The 20,337-nt window shown below is 35.6% G+C and overlaps 1 protein-coding gene across 6 annotated transcripts in view; it reads left to right on the forward strand.

Annotated features, from left to right (window-relative positions):
• Window positions 1-20,337, forward strand: part of LOC150101210 (nuclear factor 1 X-type-like) — a 675,427-nt gene that overhangs the window by 614,337 nt on the left and 40,753 nt on the right. For all 6 annotated transcript variants that reach the window (XM_090401618.1, XM_090401622.1, XM_090401623.1 and 3 more), the window contains one exon: window positions 14,327-14,567. In XM_090401618.1, coding sequence (XP_090257744.1) covers window positions 14,327-14,567 — 241 coding nt within the window. The remainder of the gene's footprint in view (window positions 1-14,326; window positions 14,568-20,337) is intronic.

Genomic DNA, 20,337 nt, shown 5'->3' on the forward strand with positions numbered 1-20,337 from the left:
ATGTCAGTTATTTACAGAAGATTCAGGGGTCTCCGACCCTAAAAACAAAGAGCTTCTGAATCATATAAAAGAGGTCTTGAGAACCTATAGGGGTAGATTTTTTTTTTTCGTCTTGCTGCAGTCTGTTGGCCTGCTCGGACCTCCGTATTTCGTCGTAGGATTGTGACACCCCCCCTGAGACATTGAGAAAACCCAGGAGTGGCAGATCATTCTATGGAGATGTATTTTCAGTAGCAGAATGTGCCACCTGCAACCAGATATGCAGGGCCAACAATAGGTCCAAAACCGACGGTGAGCTATGCTACAAATCCCAGAAGAGGACTACACCAGGACGACCGCCAAAAGCCGTTCAGCAAAGGCTAGGAAATAGGACCGAGGAAAGCAGTCAGCAGAACTTCCACAAATCTTCGAGGCTGTAGGACTGTATATGTTTCTACAAATTTATGATTTAATTCTAATATATTAACGCTGAGATAGTGATTAAGAATTGTATGTCTGCTGAATTGATGATTTAATGTAACAGAATGTTAAAAGTAATTCTGCTTGAAAGTAAACAAAGGTATTGAAGGTCATTCAGATGTAGGGATTGTTGCCGCCAAATCTGAAGGTCAAGACAACAGTGACATCCTCTCAATAGCATATTTATTGAGAAGAATGGTCGCCAGTGATATTGATTGTAACAGCCAGTAATTGCCTAGAGTTTGTAAAGAAAGTTATTCAATCATTTTGAATTGCAGGTCTAAATTGTAAGGTTACGATTTAAGTTTAAAAATAGGCATTAGAGAGAAATTGTTTAATGTGTATCATATTGCATAGTGCTTAAGGTAAAATAAATATTAAACATATGATACACATTAAACAAACTAAATTACACATGTTTTGTTTGTTTAAAATTATCCTGATCTTTGATCAATGCACTGTCTCACAGAAATAACCGAACCTGTGTGCTTAAATTAGAGAAATTGCCATCACTGATTATTTAAGGTATTATTTTAGAAAATGATCTATTCTATAAGTGTTATAACTATTCTTCCCATGCTATAACATTAATTCAGAGTGGCACAGTCGAAAAACAAATAAATTTTCCCTGAATTGTATTGCGTACGAAATAGTTAACTGTAACCGTTAGTTGCTCTAGAGGCCTGTTCACTAACAGCGCTAATACTTGTAGGAAGTATAAGAGATCACAAGCAGGGACTAAATTAATCAGCTTAAGTTAGAACAAGGTAAAGAGTACTTAACAGAGAATTAGAAGTTAAGGTACACATAGGAAAGATAACGGAAAAAGAGTAGAATTAATACAAAGCCGAAACAGCTGGGATATTAAGGACGAAGAAATAAAAAAATTAATTATCGCAATATTACAAATGACAAAATTTTACAAACGATGCAGTTGGCAGGATTCGAACCTACACGAGAAAACCCCAATATATTTCCTTTTTTTTTTTTTGAGAAAAGAATAGGCCTTTGTCCAAAACCATCTCAGTCCACAAATGCACAATTTATTTAGTGTGAATTGCATCCTGTCGGCTGTGCCATTTGTAATATTATAGTTAAGTTGCAATATTATGATAATTAATTATTTCTTTGTCATCAATAACTCGGCTGTTTTGCCTTTGTATTAATTCTACTCTTTTTCCATTATCTTTCCTGTGTGTACTTTAACTTCTAACTCTCAGTTAAGTACTCTTTACCTTGTTCTAACTTAAGCTGATTAATTTAGTTCTCGCTTGTGATCCCTTATACTTCCTATAAGTATTAGTGCTGTTAGTGAAAAGACCTCTAGAATATGCAACTCAGGTTACAGTTAACTAATTCCCACGCAATATAATTCAGGGAAAATATATTTGTTTTTCGACTGCGCTACCCTGAATTAATGTTATAGCACCTGAAGAATAGTTATAACACTTATAGAATGGATCACTTTCTAAAATGATACTTTAAATAGTCAGTCGTGGCAATTTCTCTAATTTAAGCACACAGGTTCATAAATCGTAAGCTTACAATTTAGACCTGCAATTCACAATGCTTGAATAACTTGCTTTACAAGATCTAGGCAATTACTGGTCATTACGATCAATATCATTGGCGAACATTCTTCTCAATAAATATACTAGCTAATTTTCAGCCTAAATTACTTCTGATAGCGACTCATACAACTATTTTAACAAAGCTACACTCAGCTGACATACAATTCTTAATCACTATCTCAGCATTAATATATTAGAATTTACTCATAAATTCGTAGAAACATATACAATCTTACCAGTCTTAAAGATTTGTGGCAGTTCTGCTGACTGCTTTCCTCAGTCCTATTTCCTAGTCTTTGCTGGATGGCTTTTGGCAGTTGTTCTGATGTAGTCCTCTTCCAGGATTTGTAGTATAGCTCACTGTCGGTTTTGGACCTATTGTTGGCCCTGCATGTCTGGTTGCAGGTGGCACGTTCCACTACTGAAAATACATCTCCATAGAATGATCTGCCTTTCCTGGGTTTTCCCCGTGCCTAGGGGTCACGATCCTACGATGAAATACGGAGGTCCGAGCGGGCCAACGGACTGCAGCAAGATGGGGTTTTTTGTACTTGGAGATGCTCAGACTATTTGCCAGGTTTAATAACCAATTATAAGTCTGAGACAGTCTCCTTCCTCTCCTGAGTGCATTTTTGTAGTTAGAACTCGCGTTTCGTCCTTTGGAAAACTGGGAAATCAGGGTGTCCTTGAACTTAGTGTATTCTAATGTGTCTTGGAGAATAGGAGATGAATACAAAAGGTTCTTGGCCCTTCCAACCAGTTTATTCCGCAGCAGAAATCAGAAGTTGAAAGTCCAACCAGTTTCCTAAATTTCTTAACTCATCAACAAAATTAAAAAAGGATAAAACATCATTATTATCATCTCCAGAGAATTGTGGAATGATGAGGTGAGGGCTAATCGTTCTGGAAAACTCCCTGTCACCCATCATGGTAGTACTAGAGTCAGAGCTTACACTATCCACATTCATGTTTAACAAAAATTTGAGAATTTCTAAATACCTTACACTTCTAATAGCCGAGATGTTGAGGACGAAGAAATAAAAAAATTAATTATCGTAATATTACAAATTACAAAATTTTACACTAGTATTTCTAGATTAATAGTAGTATTAATAGTGATTTCATTGCTATTAATTTCCAAGTTTTTATTTCCAAGAAGAAAGATTTTACTTAACTTCCTTTTTTTTTTTTTAATTTTTAAAATTTAATTTACATTTTAGTTAAATTTTAAAATTCAAATTTAATTAAAATTCAAAAATTAATCATTCCATTTCCAGTCAAGATCAATTTTCTCTTCTTTGGTTAACTTTCACAACTTCCATATCCTCACATAAACACATCACATAGCCTCCTCAGCATCCAAAAAACTTAGTGTTCTTTCACATTCAAACATTGCTTCTCTCCTGCCTAACCCTTAATAAATCAAACATCCACCCAATCTTAGAGTATTATTCTCATATTTGTATACCCATATTTTGTATATCCAAAACCTGTCTAAGAATTTTCAGTTGTACACAGAACAGGACATTCTGCTTAATAGCTGAATCTATCTCACAGACTCCCTGCACTCAACTTGTCATTTTCATTTCCCTGCTTTCCTCTGATCATCTAAACATGAGCAGTTACTAGTCAACATCCATGCACAGTTCAACTCCAAACTTATTGAACCAACTTCTCATTGTCATTCTTTCTATCATCCTCTGTTGTTTAAAATAGCCTTCCATACTGCTTTTCAATAGGGGGGACAGTATGGAGGACCTCTAATTTTTCAAAAAATTAGAGGTCCTCCATAGGTAAATCACTTGTTTCCATATCGCACTGTTGTATTATAACTTTTGTGGAGTTGATATATATGTTATTTTAAAAAAAAATCCATCATTACTATTAAGTTACTTAATTAAAATTAATTTACTAACAAATTTACTTGATAAATTAATTATTGAATCATTTAGTTTATCATTAATTTGGAGAAAAGAACAAACTTAATAATTATGGTAAGTATTAGCTGCCTTTCTGTTTCATCTCCTTCTCATAAACCTCAGTTTCTTCATCCAGTGAAAAGATAGAATTAAGCTTCATGTTGTATACACTAGGTTGCTAGTTCTTAGCAAAATGAGTACTTATTAATTGAACAATCTCTGCTGCATCTGCATACCATCTCATTCAGTAGAATTATTCTTTAGCATTCATTCTTTCTTTTACTATTGCAAAGCCTGTTTCTTTTCATACTTGGACTTAGCTTTTTGTACAATACTAGTAGCTCTTCTGCCTGTGCCTTATGATTTTCTAACTGATGTCATTGTTATGCACATGGTTTCCATGCCATCTTATAATTAAGAAGCTTTTGCTTAATAAACTTTCCATCTATTTTGCTCCTGCCTGCTTATTCTTCGAATTCTAGGTACATATTCATATTGCATCTATGATGTATTTTTTTCATACTTCCCTTGCACCACCAGTGTCCTGCCCATCTAACAACTGATACCATAGGATTGAACATGGTATTTATTCCTCAGTTGGTAATAATTTCATGCTTTATAGCTCAGCATGTATTCTTTCCTGAAAGAAACATTCATACTTATCTGCTTCTCATGTCAATACAGCATGAACGCTGTCATCCATCGAAGGTAGAACAATTGTGTCTTTAACTGAAACTCCCTCTGATACTATAATCAGGACTAACACTCCTCAAGTTCCTTTTGTCACATGCTACTAAAAGGAAGCTGTCTTGCAATAGCTCAGTAAATTATTTTCTTTCTTCTCATGAGATTTCACTGCTTCCCAATTGTTGTTTTGGATAATTAAAGTCACCCATGATGATTACATTAGTGCCCAGAAGGTTGATTTGGTGATGCATTCCATCATCAACAGTAACTTATCCACAAAGTCTCCCACCATGTATTTGATCTTTTTTGACTACACTTCATGTCGGATAGCTGCAAGCTCATTACTACATAAAAAATTGCTACTAATATTGTAGTCATACCTTTCTACCCTAACTGGATTCAAATAATCATATCGTTAGCAGCAGCACCCCCCCCTTTCCCTTTCTTGTCTACTCTTCCTAAAAATACTGAACATTTTACATTCGGTACTTGCCTCTGAGAGCTAGGTATCACTAATACCTACAATCTGACACCGTAACGCATTTCCCAAGATATAAAACTCAACCGCTTCTTCCTGTTACTCTGGGCATTTGTGTACAGATAAGGTACCTCCAGGCTCTTTTTATATACTTACCTCTGTAATATGCATGACCCACTTGGACAACTTGCACATCTTGATTCCTGTCTAATGTTTCAATTATGCAGACATCCATGCACATACTTAAATAAGTTTGAACTGAATGAGCACAGTCATCCTTTCATCATAATCACTTCCAGGTTATGTAAGATTGTATCATTAACACACTTCTATAACTTAGTCGCTGTTAAGCATAGATTTTCACTATTCCTCCCATCATGATATACCGTATTTGTTGGCATATAAGACGCACTTTTTTTCTTTGAAAATAAATCTGAAAAACAGGGTGCATCTTATACGCCAATACTCGGTTTTTTAATTACTTTCATTTCTGGAAATTATCTCTGTTCCAAGTTACGCGATTTCTTTCTTGCTTCCTTGAGGTGTGAGAGAACATTCCAGTTACATAGAATTCAGTGGATGCGAATGTTGTTGTGAACGGCGATAAATTTCTGCCGTTAAATTTTCTCTAAATTTCTTGGCAAATTATGACTGAAAAACGTCGGCAGTGCTACAATATTGCATACAAGCTACATGTGATTGCATATGCTAAAGAACATGGAAACGGGGCTGCAGAGCTGCATTTTGGGCCACCCCCAACTGAGAAAATGATAAGAACTTGGCGGAATTAGGAAGAGGATCTGAAAAAAGAACTCACAGTAAACATAACCTATGAAGTGGAACTGCAAAATGGCCAGAACTTGAGGCAGAACTGAATACTTTGATTTTAGACCACAGAAAAGCAGGACTTTCAGTGTCTACAAAAATGATTATTCATCAAGCAAAAGCGATAGCCACTAACAGAGGGATCACCAACTTTACTGGATCAACATCATGGTGTTCAAGGTTCATGAAGAGAAACCAGATATGTATGCAGACTAAAACAAAAATATCACAAAAGATGACAGCTGAATATGAAGAAAAAATTATTGAATTTCATCGTTTTGTCATTAACGCAAAGAAATGAGAAAATTTTGAACTTGTGCAAATAGGAAACGTGGATGAGGTTCCACTGACTTTTGATGCGCCCTCAAACAAAACTGTAGATTTCAAGGGCACAAAAGGTGTTACTGTTAAAACTTCAGGGTACGAAAAAACTTGCTACGCGGTTGTTTTATCCTGCTGTGCTGATGGGACAAAATTGCCGCCACTATTGATTTTTAAAAGGAAGATGCTACCCAAAGAAAAACTGCTTAAAGGAGTGTTTGTACATGTTCACGCAAAAGGCTGGATGGATGGATGGAGGAGGAATGAAGTTATAGATAGATAAAATTTGGTCTGGGCGCTCTGTTAAAGAAAGCCTGCCCTGCTAGTATGGGATCAGTTTCGTTCTCACAGAACAGAAGATGTTAAAAATAAACTCAAGGAATTGAAAACTCAGTTAGCTGTAATTCCAGGAGGTCTAACTAGTTAGCTTCAACCTTTAGATGTCTGTATTAATAAACCATTTAAGAGATTTATGAAGAACAGCTACATGCAGTCTTCAGATTTTGAGGTTATGCCATCAGGAAGAAGGAAGATTCCTAGCATTTCGCAAGTTTGTGAGTGGGTCAAAGCTTCATGGGATGCTGTGAAAACTGAGACAGTGGTTAAATCATTTAAGAAGTGTAGCATTAGTAATGCACTGGATGGTACAGAGGACAATTTGTTGTATGAGGACTCAAATTCTGATTTAGAAGAGGTTTCAAGCATCTTTTCATTTAGCTCTGGAGATGAATTTCTGGGTTTTGACGAAGAAGATTAAAAGGCGGGTACTCTTTCCTAGTTAGATTAGGTATTTGTTGAAAGTAGACCTACTTATTACTTTATGATTGAAATACCGTAAATTCATTATAATGTTCAGTGATAAAGTTTTTTCCTAAAAAATGTGTTCAAAAAAGGGGATGTGTCTTATACACAAATACGGTAGTTTCCCTCTATTCAGTACTAAATATATATATTCTAATACATCCATTAGAGGCTTGAAGACTAGCTAATCTGAATGACTGCAGCAACAAAATTGGTATGAAAGTCAACAATAAAAAATTATTGCAATTAGCAGAACATGGAAAATATCAATCACATTCTCATGAGAGAACCTGTAGAATAAATAAAATATTTTAGCTGTTTAGGCACAATTTTTAGTGAATTAGCATCATCAGCCATTGTCAATCCACTGATGGATGAAGGCCTTTCCAGAATTATTCAAAAACTGTCTTTTCATAGTTCTCCTTTCTCATGTCACTACTGCAAATCTGATATCATCAATCCACCGTGATTTAAGTCAGCATCATGGTCATTTTTCCTCTATTCCAGTACTTCTTTTGTCCATCGCAACTTCAGATGTTTCACTCTTCCTATGACATCACAGACTTTAGTTTGATTTATTATCCACATATTCCTTTTGTGATTCGGTCTTGATAGACTTACCATAAAATTTTGTTTATCAAACCGGGACATTTTTGAGTTTGCTCAAAACAGAAAGTAACACACTTTCTACGCTAAGTACGTTATTTAGCCTTTTGAATCATAATGATTCAGAAGGCTAAATAACAGAGTGGTTAACAAAAAACAACATTTCATAGTAATAATTTTTAATTACTCTTAACTGAACATAACTTATTATTAAAAAGTTATTAATATTTATCACTAGCATGAACTTTCTTTAAAAATTCTTTGTTATTTTTAATCACGTCAAAAATTCACTACAATTTAGTTTGCCATTAAGTTCACTATTGATTCAGCCATTCTACCTCTTTCTACAGATCATGTGTTATTCATTATTGAGAATAGCCTTTCAACAGGTGAAGATGTGCCTGGCAGGCTGAAAATGTATTCTATAATTTGGACAAGATTGGGCAACGAAATGTTCTTTTCTTTGAAATGACTGAAAAAATAGTTGTATCCATTTTTCTTCGCAACTTGTATTTTTCAAAATGTCATAGTTTGCTGACCAAAAAGCTTTTGCAATCACCACTTCATCAAACAGTTCATCCATGTTTATTGCATTATTTGCAAGAGTTTCATTAATTTTTTCACCTGAAGCTTCAATTTCCGACCAAGTTAATTGATTGTTGTTTATCCAAGTAAAAGATTCTGCTCCACCAAAACTGTTTTCCCAAAGCTCAATGTAAGAAAGACATCGGTCATAAAATTTTGTAAACTCTTGTAGTATTGTATTAATACTTCCATTATTTTCCAGTATTCTAAAAAGCATTTTTTTGCTTCTTGAGGTATAAATTTATTATCACTCCTTTCCTCAAGATTTGTTTTTATTTTCTAAGTCAATGACAATATCTGTTGCACTCACTTTTGTACTTTCCATACTCAAGATAGATTTATTAAACAATTTGAGTTGCCTGTGCACAAACCACAATCATTATCAAAGAACTGTTTAATCATCACCGGACAGTGTTCTTGTGAAATAAAATATGATTTCAGTCCCTCATAGATTTCAAGTATTCTGTCAATAACTGGAAGTAGCAAAAGAAAACAGGTGTTGCCATGTTGAAGAACCTTTTTATACTCTACATCTACAAATTCACAGAACGCTTCTAGTTGAATGACTCGAACCATATAAATGTGGAAATGTTTATAAATTTTGACTACTAAAGCTTCTATTTCAATAGGTAGTACATCATCTGCAGTTTGAAGACGGTTGTGAACGATGTGAGCACCGCAACCAATGCCCACAATATTTCTTCCTAGTTCCTTCTTCAATCGACTGTAAATATTGTTTTCTCCTCTCCGTTTTACACCCCCAAAATTGGTATTGCAGTTATCTCCACAAAATCCAATAATTTTTTTTGTTATATTATGAGTTTTCATAACTGACATTAAATGTTTTTTTAGTATTTCTGCAGTTTCACCAGGAACTGATTGAAAGTCTAAAAGTTTAACTTTTACTCCACAATCTGGTGCAAAATAGGTAGTAATTACTGCACCAGATTGTGGAGTAAATAATTACTCCACAATCTGGTGCATAAAGAGTAGTGAAGATGTTGTGGCCTTGCAAGAAGACTTGAATGAATTGAGTGATTGGGCAAGCAAATGGGGATGTGAGTTCAATGTTGCAAAATGTAAGGTTTTAAAATTTGGAAAACAAAGATGGGATGCAGAATTTATGCTTGGGGAGAATATATTGTTGGAAGTAGAGGAAATAAGAGATCTGGGGGTGATAGTGGATAAGGATCTAAAATTTAAGGGACACATTGCCAAAATTGTGAAGACAACACAAAGACTTCTGGGAATGATGCGGAGGACACTGACGTGTAGAAGTAGGGAGATACTTGTTCCAATGTATAAGGCTTTGATTAGGCCACACTTGGACTATTGTGCCCAGATTTGGTCACCGGGTTTTCAGAAGGATGAAGAGATGTTGGAAAGGGTCCAAAGGCGAATGACTAAGGTAGTTTCTGACCTCTGGAATGTTGAGTATGAGGAAAGATTGAAAAGATGTAATTTGCAGAGTCTCGTGGAGAGAAGGAAGAGGGGAGATATGATAGAGACCTACAAGTTGGTAAGGGGTTGTTATAGGATCAATGGTGGAGAAGTTCTACAGAGAATAGTGGGAGATCAGGGAGAACCAGAGGTCATCCCTGGAAACTGTATAAGGAGGGTGTGAGTAAGGGAGTGAGAGGCAGGTTTTTTTCGTGCAGAGTTGTGAGTGATTGGAATGCCCTGCCTGAGAGCGTGGTGTCTGCAAGTAGTTTGAATGTGTTTAAGACACGGTATGATGAGATGTGTGTGTAAGATAAAAGGACCTCCTAGATGAGTCTTTGACTCCATGAGGTCTTGTTTTAATAATAATAATAATAATAATAATAAAATACCGCACAACACATGGCACAGTTTTAATTTCTTTCCTGTTGGAAGAATCAATTGATATCGTCACAAAAGCTGAAACAACAGTGGCTCAATCACATTAACAATGACAGCTTCACATTTTGTTCTACCCAGTCTAAACTTTGTTTCAAAAAGCTTTGATATCGATTTAGATGAACAATCGGCAGACTTAAAGCTGAGATTGTGAATAGCAACATGAAATGCAAAAGTTGCTTCTTTAGCAGCCATTAAAAATTCTTTGTCACTTGGATCGGCACCTTTAAAATATGACAATATCTTTAAGGAAGTTCCTGCCGCTGCTAGACTAGCCTTATGTTTCGCACATGTCAAGTGATTTTTTATGTCCGAACGCCCACCATGAGCCACAGAAAATTCTGAAGAGCACTGTTCACATTTCACTTTGTCAATATGACCACAAACCTTTTTCAAAAATGGATAATCCTTTTTTAATTAATCCGTAAACGCACAGTTTCTTTTTTGGCATTCTGGGGTTAAATTAATTTAATTTAAGTAAAAAAAAATCACAAACAATGCACCAAAAAGAAACACCGACTCGTAATCTAAACTCAACTAAGATTGCACATGCTCAACAATGAATTGCGACGCAGCGTACAGGCCAGAATCAAAGTGGGGTATTCGTGTTGCCTAATTTCCATTTTCCAAAGCTGCACTTTTTGTACTGCATGTATGTTCTACACTTTTAAATTTTTACCAAATAACTGGGACAAAATGACAAACTGGCCAGAACCATACCTTCAAACTGGGACGTATTGTAAGCCAAAGTCTTGTGATACCAAGCATACTTCTTTCCATACTTAATTGTGTTGCTCTTAATTTTTGAATTTCTTTTGCCTTTAGTGTCCATGTTTCACAGCTATATGTTAATATTGGAAGAATGCATTGGTTAAAGACTTTTCTCTTCAAGCATAATGGTAGTTTGCTTTTGAATATTCAATGTAATTTTCTAAATGCTTTCCACTCAAGCATTGTGTGCCTTTTAATTTCATCCATGATATTTTGCTCCATTGATATCTGTTGTCCTAAGTATATGTAATGATTTACTTGTTTAATTTCCTCATTATTGATTTTTATTATTTTTGGTTGGACATAGATATTGAACATAACTTGGGTCTTCTTTAGGTTTATCTTTAGGCCAGCTGTTTTGCTAGCAATTTGGAGTTCATGGATGTGAGTCTGTAATTCATGCGCACTTGAAGTAAAAATAACTGTCATCTGCAAAGCGTAAATGGCTTAAATATCTTCCATTTATCTTCGGACCTTTCCTTTCCTAAACAAATAGTTTGAATATTTCTTTTAGGTATACTGTGAATAATTTTGAAGAGATTGTGTCACCTTGTCTTATACCTCTCTGTATTTCCAAAGTAGAGACGTTTCCATGGAAGTGAATTGCTGCTGTGTTTTAATGCCGATTTGATGGTCTTGACATATGGCTCCTCCAGTTGTTGGTTTCATAATGCTTTAAGTATTGCACAATCAAAAGCTTTCCATGAAAATGAATTGCTGTTGTGGTGTATGCTGATTTAATGGTCCTGACATATGGCTCCTCTACTTGGTTAAGTATTGCATAAGTTTTTACTGAATCAAAGGCTTTCTCATATCAATAAAACCAAGCCATAACAGTAACTGGCATTCATTACACTGTTTAATTATCTGTTGTGCAGCTTGAATATGGTCCATTGTACTAAAGCCACTTCGAAAGTCTGCCTGTTCTTTTGGTTGTGCTAGGTCTAGAGTCATACAAAGCCTATGAGTCAAGACTTTTGTAAACACTTTGTGACCCACTGATAGTAGACTGATGGGTCAATAGTTCATCAAATTTTCTACTTCACCTTTTTTATGTATCAGAATTAGGATATCCTTCTTCCATGTTGGTAATTTCTTCAGGCATAAGGTAAATAATTTTGCCAAGATTTTGTAGATCATTTCTCCATCTGCTTTTAGAAGTTCAACTATAACTTCATCCTCACCTGCAGCTTTTCCATTTTGCAAGCTTTGGATGCTCCACATTACTTCTTCTAGAATCTGTGGTACTTCAGCTATTTTGTAGTTGTCTTCTTCATTTAATTTGTCATCCTGATATAATACTGACTAAGATTCTTCAATTCTTTTTGTTATAGCATATCTATCTCTGGTTATGGTCCCATCTTGTAGTTTGACTACAGCCATTTGTTTATTGCTGTTCATCAATTGCTATTTGGCTTTTTTGAGACTACGGTTTTCAATTGTTTGTTATATCAATTTACAATTGAGTTTTCTATAATACATTTTCTGATCATTTTGCACAATTCAATGTATATTCAGTTTTATTCTGTAGGTTATTTGATTGTTTTATTTCTCTTCATTTATTCATAAACTGTTTTGTTTCTTCAGAAATATTGTCTTGTTTCTGTTCTGTGGTACCAACTATTTCAAGTGAGCATTGTAAAATAATAATAAAAATAATAAAAGGTTTTGGGTAATAATGTCATTACTTCCTGATGGATCAGCATTATCATCTATAATAAGATTTTTAAATCTAAGATTTAAAAATCTTATATCTTTGAATTTATCTTTTTTTTAATGTTGAGGTTGTGTACATTTATGCTTTGCTTTGATCTTTGAAACATTTTTCTTCTATCTTTTTGACAGTTTATTTGAATTTTACTGCATACCATACAATGGTCACTCACAATGTTGAAAGTGTTTATTTATAACAGAGCAGTCTTGAAAGATGTTTTTCTTATTGCTGTGGATAAAGTTAGTTTCACTAGTTTTTACATGTGCACTTGCTATGTGTTTTTGCAAAAGGAATTCATGATATACAGGTTTTCTTTTTCTGCAAATTCTATTAACCTTGCTCCTCTATCATATCTCATGCCATATCCAAAATTTCCAATTGTGTTTTCATCTGATTGTTGTATACCAATTCTATCATTAAAGTCTCCCATTACAATTCTGTTTTCCTTTATTGTTAAAGTTGGGCTACATCATGATAAAAGTCTTCATCAGTGTGACTTATTGTTGGTGCATAGACTTGGATGATCTTAAGTGTATATCTTTTGCGATTTGACCAAAAATACTTGCTATTTGATCAGATATATTGTCAAATTCTGTTATGTTGTTCTTCAATTTTTTATTAATCATGAATACAACTACACTAATTCTTTTCTTATCTTGGCCTCTATAATACAGTATGTCTCCATTTTTTAATTAAAGAATTTCTCCACCATTATGTCTAACTTCACACCATCCAAGAATGTCCCATTTTAGTCGTTTTAGCTATTTAGTTAGTTCATTTAACCATGCTTCACTGCTCAGAGTCATATAGTTTAAAGTTGCAAGGGCTAGTTTCCAATGGCAGCATGATCTGGTTATCTGGGGATTCTTAGCACCCTCTCTGCCTTCATATTTAATTGCCTGCTGCCGTAGGTATAAACAATCTGGCCTCAGGGGGAATGAGGGCCATTTTATTTCTGTTTGATTCATCTTGGAAGATTAGCCATAATTTTAGTGAATATGGCAAATTAAATATGGAAATGGACAGTAGAATAAGCAAAATCTGGTAAGGTGGGGAACTTGTTATGGAATAAGAGAGAAATTAGTCAAAACACCAAACTAACAATTTATACAAAATGGCATAAAAACCAATTTTAACTTGAGAATTGGGTTAAAATATTCCAGTTGATCATGAACTGGAGACTATAGATATGAAAGCTCTAGAAACTGGTGGAGAGGGATGAACAGATGTCATTATTGGCAGAATTGTATTTAAAATAAAGATATCAGATAGGAACTTGACATATTACTATTCAAGAATGTGTGAACAGAGCTCGTCTGAGGTGTCATGGAGACTTGAACAGAGCAGGAGAGGAAAGGTCAGCAAAAGAAGTATTTGATAGCAAGAAAAAGATGCAGAGGAAGACCAGTATTTGGATGGGTTGGTGCAGTTAGAATACCTCAGAACTCCAGTACTTTCACGATATCGGAGTACTAACAAACAGAAAACTAATTTGGAGGGTAATTGATGGAATCATGTAATACTATCACACTTGAGAATGTGTATCAGGAATTTGATGATGATTAATTAGTTCATAATATGCATCATCTGTTGATCAGTTTATTGTGCTTTTATTATTGTGGTGCATTTTTTAATATCTGTTTATTTCAGAAAAAAGAAACAATTTGAATGTGACATTTTGAGTTTTTAATGAATTGCTATTTCTTTTCAGCTTTTCTCTTACTCAAGCATTAGTCCTGTTAGTGCTATGAGTGGCATGATTAGTCCCACAAATCTCAGTATGTTCACTTCTCCTGTTACCACTCCACGTACTACCCCTCGAACCACCCCAATACCACGCTGGAATGCTCCTTTTATTTCACTTGATGAGAATATGGACTACAGTGTAATGGCAGGACTCATGCCCAGTACAAATCCTGATTCAGATCCTCCACACATCATTGGTGCTGAAGGTTGGTTAGTTTTAATTTAATAATAGTCAAAACTAACTTATAGCTTGTAACCAACTTTAGAAATGTATCATTTTTGATACATTTCTAAAGTTGGTTACAATGTTTCTGCTGCATTGGAACATTTATTTTGATTGACAAGAAATTATGTGGTTGCTTCCATTCATATTTTATCCTAGCATAAGTAAACAAAAATTTTGCATATTAAGTATTATTATGACTACTTGTATTTAACAAATACTTCACATCTGTCTCCAGATCTTATTAACTGCCTCAATATGGCAGGAAAGTGATAGGCTCTGGGAAGAATAGGCAAGCATTACTCCTGTTAGTGCATATCATAAGTTTGGTAGGCCACTTTTCACGTGAATGATTCCAGTGAGTCCAGATAATTCTATTGCTATTTCTTTTCAGCTTTTCTCTTACTCAAGCATTAGTCCTGTTAGTGCTATGAGTGGCATGATTAGCCCCACAAATCTCAGTATGTTCACTTCTCCTGTTACAACTCCACATACTATCCCACAAACCACCCCAGTACTATGCTGGAATGCTCCTTTTATTTCACTTGATGAGAATATGGACTACAGTGTAATGGCAGGACTCATGCCTAGTACAAATCCTGATTCAGATCCTAGCAGGTGAAAACAGAAAGGGGCAGCAGTCTTGTTATTAGTCAGCACTCTCATAGATCTGGGTTACCATATTGTCAGTGCTGTACCATATTTGCAAAGCACAGTCAAATGATTGCAAAACTGCAGTGCAGTAAGGGAAAGAAACTACTTTTCCTAAACATATTACTATGGAGAGAGTCAAACCATGGCCCATAGTTCCCATAATCCCTTTAATCACATAACTGGCCATACCATAATGTATCAGTCATCTTAAACTCTGCATCGATGTTGTTTCAGTGGCACACTTTACATTCATGTTTTATATAACCAAGAAACATGTCGTGTCTGGTTGGCTGATTAATGGGATGAACGAAATGCAGTGAATGTTATTATTATTATATCTATAAGAAAGAGATGATAGTAGATACAAGATTTATCTAGGAATGAAAAAAGTATACCAAGAACATACACAAGAACAATGGTTGAACATAGAGGAGTAAGAAGAGGGGAAAAAATGACAGACCAAGAAAGAGAAAAAGATGTAGGAATTCTAGAAGTTAGTTCCAGACTAATTTCTCCTCTGCTACAGAATCATTTATAGTGGAGGGGTGAGAGAGAGAAGACAAAATGGTGTTAGGCACATCACTAAGAAAAGGCTGGGAAAAGAAAAGTAAAAAAAATACAATCTGAATTACTGATGTGAATAATGATGTCATCTTAAATGCAATTCATGAGATTACAATATAGAAGTAGGATATGAACAACTAGAGGAATATTAATTTAAGATGATTTAATTGTAATGGACACTTTTAAGGTAGCGATTGGTGAGAATAGTGATTATGAACAAACTGGCCAGGCAATTCTCACAAGCTGTTTGTTGTAGCCTACCACTAGGTTGTAGACCACAAATGATTTGAGATATCAGGTAACTAAAAAAAGTTTGTGTGGTTTTCAGGAGAGTTCGCAGGAGACTTGTTTTATTTTGGAATGGTTTGCAGAGCGCATTTTTTTATGTGCATCATGAGGCTCAGATATGTCAGTCAATCTGTGCACTCTAATATGGTGTATACTCTTTTTCTGTGATTTTGAACCCTTTTAAAATGTGAGTTGAACCTAGCATAATTTGTGCTTGTTTGCTTTACGAATTTAAACTCAATTTGAAGGCTTCAGAAGCATCCTGTAAGATATGTGTGGCATTTGGAAAAGATTTAAAAAAAGGTTTAAAAAATTTATTTCTAGTGATGAATCACTTGAAGATGCCCCATGTTCAGGAAGACCCTCCATTGTTAATAATGAAGAATTATGTGCTGCTGTTGAAAATAATTCAAGATTAACATATCAAGAAAACTTTCACAAATGTTTAATGTGAGTGGTGAAACAATTCATTTATACTTGCATCAAATGGAAAAATCATGGAGGCTAAGCAAATGGGTTCCATGTGCATTATCAGATGACACTAAACTTCAAAGGCTATCAATTTGTTCTTCACTTCTTTCATATCATAAAAACGAGCCATTTTTTTGAATTACTTGCTCACTTGTGATGTAAAACGGATTTTGTACTCTTAACAGGAAGCAAACTTATCATTGCTTGTCACCAAATGATCCAGTACTGCACACTTCAAAGGCACTGCTTCATCCCCAGAAGACTCTGCCTTGTTTGTACTGGACTGGAGCTGGTATTGTCCACTACAGTTTCTCTCTGCAGGCCAAACAATTATGGCCGAGATCTACTTGATTCAACTTGAACATGTGAAGGATGTGCTGCTTCAGAAACATCCAGGACTAGTTAATCAGATGAAAGTGCTATTCTTACTGGACAATGCAAAATTTACCTATAAGAAGATTTATGCTTTAGGATGGGAGATACTCCCTCGTCCTCCATATTCTCTTGACATTTTTCCAAGTGATTATCACTTTTTTGGTGCTAGACAATCACATGTGAAATACAGTTCCGCAATAAAATAGAGGTTGAAGCAGAGATTGCTGAGTTTATTACTTTTAAAGACAAACGTTTTATAAAAGTTGGATTTACAAACTTGTATCTCAATGGGAAAGAGTTTATAGATTGTGAAGATGCTTATTTTGGTGAGAGTGACCATGAAGTGATTACTTAGGTGGTTGCCAGCAGTGAGAGGACCTCTGTGAGAAACATGTATATGTGGAACTACAAGGCTGGTGATTATGAAGAGCTCAGGAAATAGCTTGTACGTGTAGCATGGAATGAGGAGATAACTGGAAAAGAGATCAATGCAGCTTGGGGGATATTCAAGAACTATCTAGTAGAAGCAATGTCTAAATGTATTCCAGAGATCATAAGGTTAAATAAGATAGGTATAAATAAGATAGACAAAATGGATGAATGAAGAGATTAAGCATGTGATAAAGAGAAAAAAGGCATTATGGAGTCAGCATAAGAGAAGTGGTAATAACCAATTCCATGAGGGTTACAAATCCAGGCAGGGTTTTTGCCTGGTTTTGACTTGGTTGGTAAGGGAAGCAAAAATGAAGTATGAGCATCGGTTAGCTAATGAAGCCAAAAATAATCCTGGAGAGTTCTTTTGATATGTAGCCAGCAAAAAAAAAAAAAAAAAGAATATGAAAAGATGACATTGATTGGAGAAAACGGTATAAGGACAACTGCTGTGAAAGATATGGTGGAGATACTTAATGAGCAGTTCATAAAGATCTTTCATTCTTGTGAATGTGGTATCATGGAGAGATTGAGAGCATTGGATGATGGGGAAAAGAGACTGACTATAAGTGAGCAAGAAGTGTATGGGAAATTGAGCAAACTTGATGTTAATAAGGCTGTGGGACTTGATATATATCACCATGTACTCTAAAGGAATGTACCAGGGAGTTGACATCTGCCTCAACATATTTTTTTAATATGAGTCTTGCACTGGGTCGAGTTCCAAAGGAGTGGAAGGAGGGCAGGATTGTGCCTTCATAAGGGAGGTGATAGAACTCAGTCATCAAATTATAGGTCTACCTGTGTGTGTGTTAGGTGTTGTGGTCAAGTTGTTGGAGAAGCTGGTGAGAACTAGGATCCAGAAGTGGATTGACAACAGTGGTATTATCTTTGATGGACAACATGGATTTGCTAAAGAGAGGTCATGCTTTAGTAATCTACTTATTACAATAAGGTGGTGGCTTCCTTGAACAGAGGAGAGAGAGAGATACACAGTAGTATACTTTGATTTTGCAAAGGCTTTTGGTAGATTACCACATGATAAGTTGATAGTCAAACTAGAGCGGATGGCATTGGATATTAGATTAGTGCATCGAATAGGAGACTGGCTATCTGATAGGTATCAGCAAGTTATATATCGGGGATCAATATCCAGGAAGAGAAAAGTCACTAGCGGTGTGCCTCAGGGGTCTGTTTTAGAGCCATTGCTGTTTAACCTGTGTGCTAATGATATTGGTGAAGATTTGGATGCAGATATTCAGTTGTTTGCAGATGATGCAAAGTTGGGATGAACTATTAAGAGTAGAGAAGATGTGGCCTTACAAGAAGACTTGAATAAATTGAGTGAATGGGCATGGAAATGGGGATGTGAATTCAATGTTGCAAAATGCAAGGTTTTAAAATTTGAGAAGAAAAGATGGGATGTAGAATTTATGCTTGGTAGGTATATATTGTTGGAGGTAGAGGAAATAAGGGATCTTGGGGTGATAGTGGATAAGGATCTGAAATTTAGGGAACACATTGCCAAAATTGTGAAGACAACACAAAGACTTCTGGGAATGATGCAGAGGACACTGACTTGTAGAAGTAGGGAGATTCTTGTTCCATTGTATAAAGCTTTGATTAAGCCACACATGGACTTCTGCACCAGATTTATTCACCTGGTTTTCAAAAGGACGAAAAGATGTTGGAAAGGGTTCAGAGACGACTTACTAAAGTAGTTTCTGATCTCTGGAATGTCGAATATGAGGAAAGGTTGAGAAGATGCAATGTACGAAGTCTAGTGGACAAGAGGAAGAGGGGTGGTATACAGGCAGGAATCAGGGGAGAACCAGAGGACCTCCCTGGAAGCTGTATAAGGAGAGTGTGAGCAGGGGAGTGAGAAGCAGTTTTTTTGCATGCAGAGTTGTGAATGATTGCAATGCCTTGCCTGAGAGTGTAGTGTCTGCAGAGAATTTGAGTATGTTTAAGGCACGGTATGATGAGCTGTGTGTATGACAAAAGGAACTCTTAGATTATTCTTAGACTCCATGGGGTCATGATATAATAATAATAATTTTAATGATGATAACATTTTATGAAAATTTCTGCAGTTGTTTAATTTTTATTATGAAAAACCACATGGACTTTTTTGGTTTCTTGATATTATTGATCCTTTAGCTCGTCTATGTTTGGCTTCTGGCAGTAAGTTAAAAAACCTATCTGTTGAGTATTGTTTTGGGACGTGTTTTTTCAGGGTCACACTTACTTTAGTATACCACTTGGCAAATTAGTGGGTTAAGGTGGATGGCAGCATTTTCAAAGAATTTTACATCTCTTTTGTGCAGGAATGTTTTGATCTCAGGATACTGACTTCTCAGTGAAGCTGTGGGTTTCTAATAAGTCATGGTGCATTCAATGCTATTCATAATCACTTGTTTTGTATTATCTGCAGTTTTGAAAATATTGTGTGACTCTAGTTGCATCAGCCATACATCAGAACTGGCCTGATCAGCTTCTTGTATAAGAGTAATTTAAGTTCTGTGCTTAGCCAGCTATGACGTTTGAGTAACACATATAGTTGTCCTATTGCCCTGTTTGTATTTGAGCAAACATGATCGACATTTTGCATTTGCTAATCTAATGTCAGAGGGCATGTACCATTATTGCAGTGTCATCTGTGTAAGGGCCATTATAGAGACAGCTATGTGGAATGTCAGTTGTATAGATGACAAAGAGCAGAAGTTATAACAGGGATCGGGGGGGGGGGGACCCTGCTGGTATTTTGCATTAATGATCTAATTCCCTGCAGCTCAACTTGCAGTTTGTGATTGCTAAGGTAGGATTTGGTAAGTTTGATCAGTCCTCATGAGAATTTGGCCTCCAGGAGTTTGAAAAAGAGCCCATTGCGCCATATTTTGTCGAATGCTTTGAAAACATCTAGGACGATCACTGTACTGCTTCCAGTTGTATCCTAAGCTGATGTTTTC

Source organism: Typopeltis vanoorti, chromosome 12 (genome assembly GCF_054136105.1).
Source record: "Typopeltis vanoorti isolate ZY-2024b chromosome 12, IOZ_Tvanoo_1.0, whole genome shotgun sequence".
Taxonomy (NCBI): domain Eukaryota; kingdom Metazoa; phylum Arthropoda; class Arachnida; order Uropygi; family Thelyphonidae; genus Typopeltis; species Typopeltis vanoorti.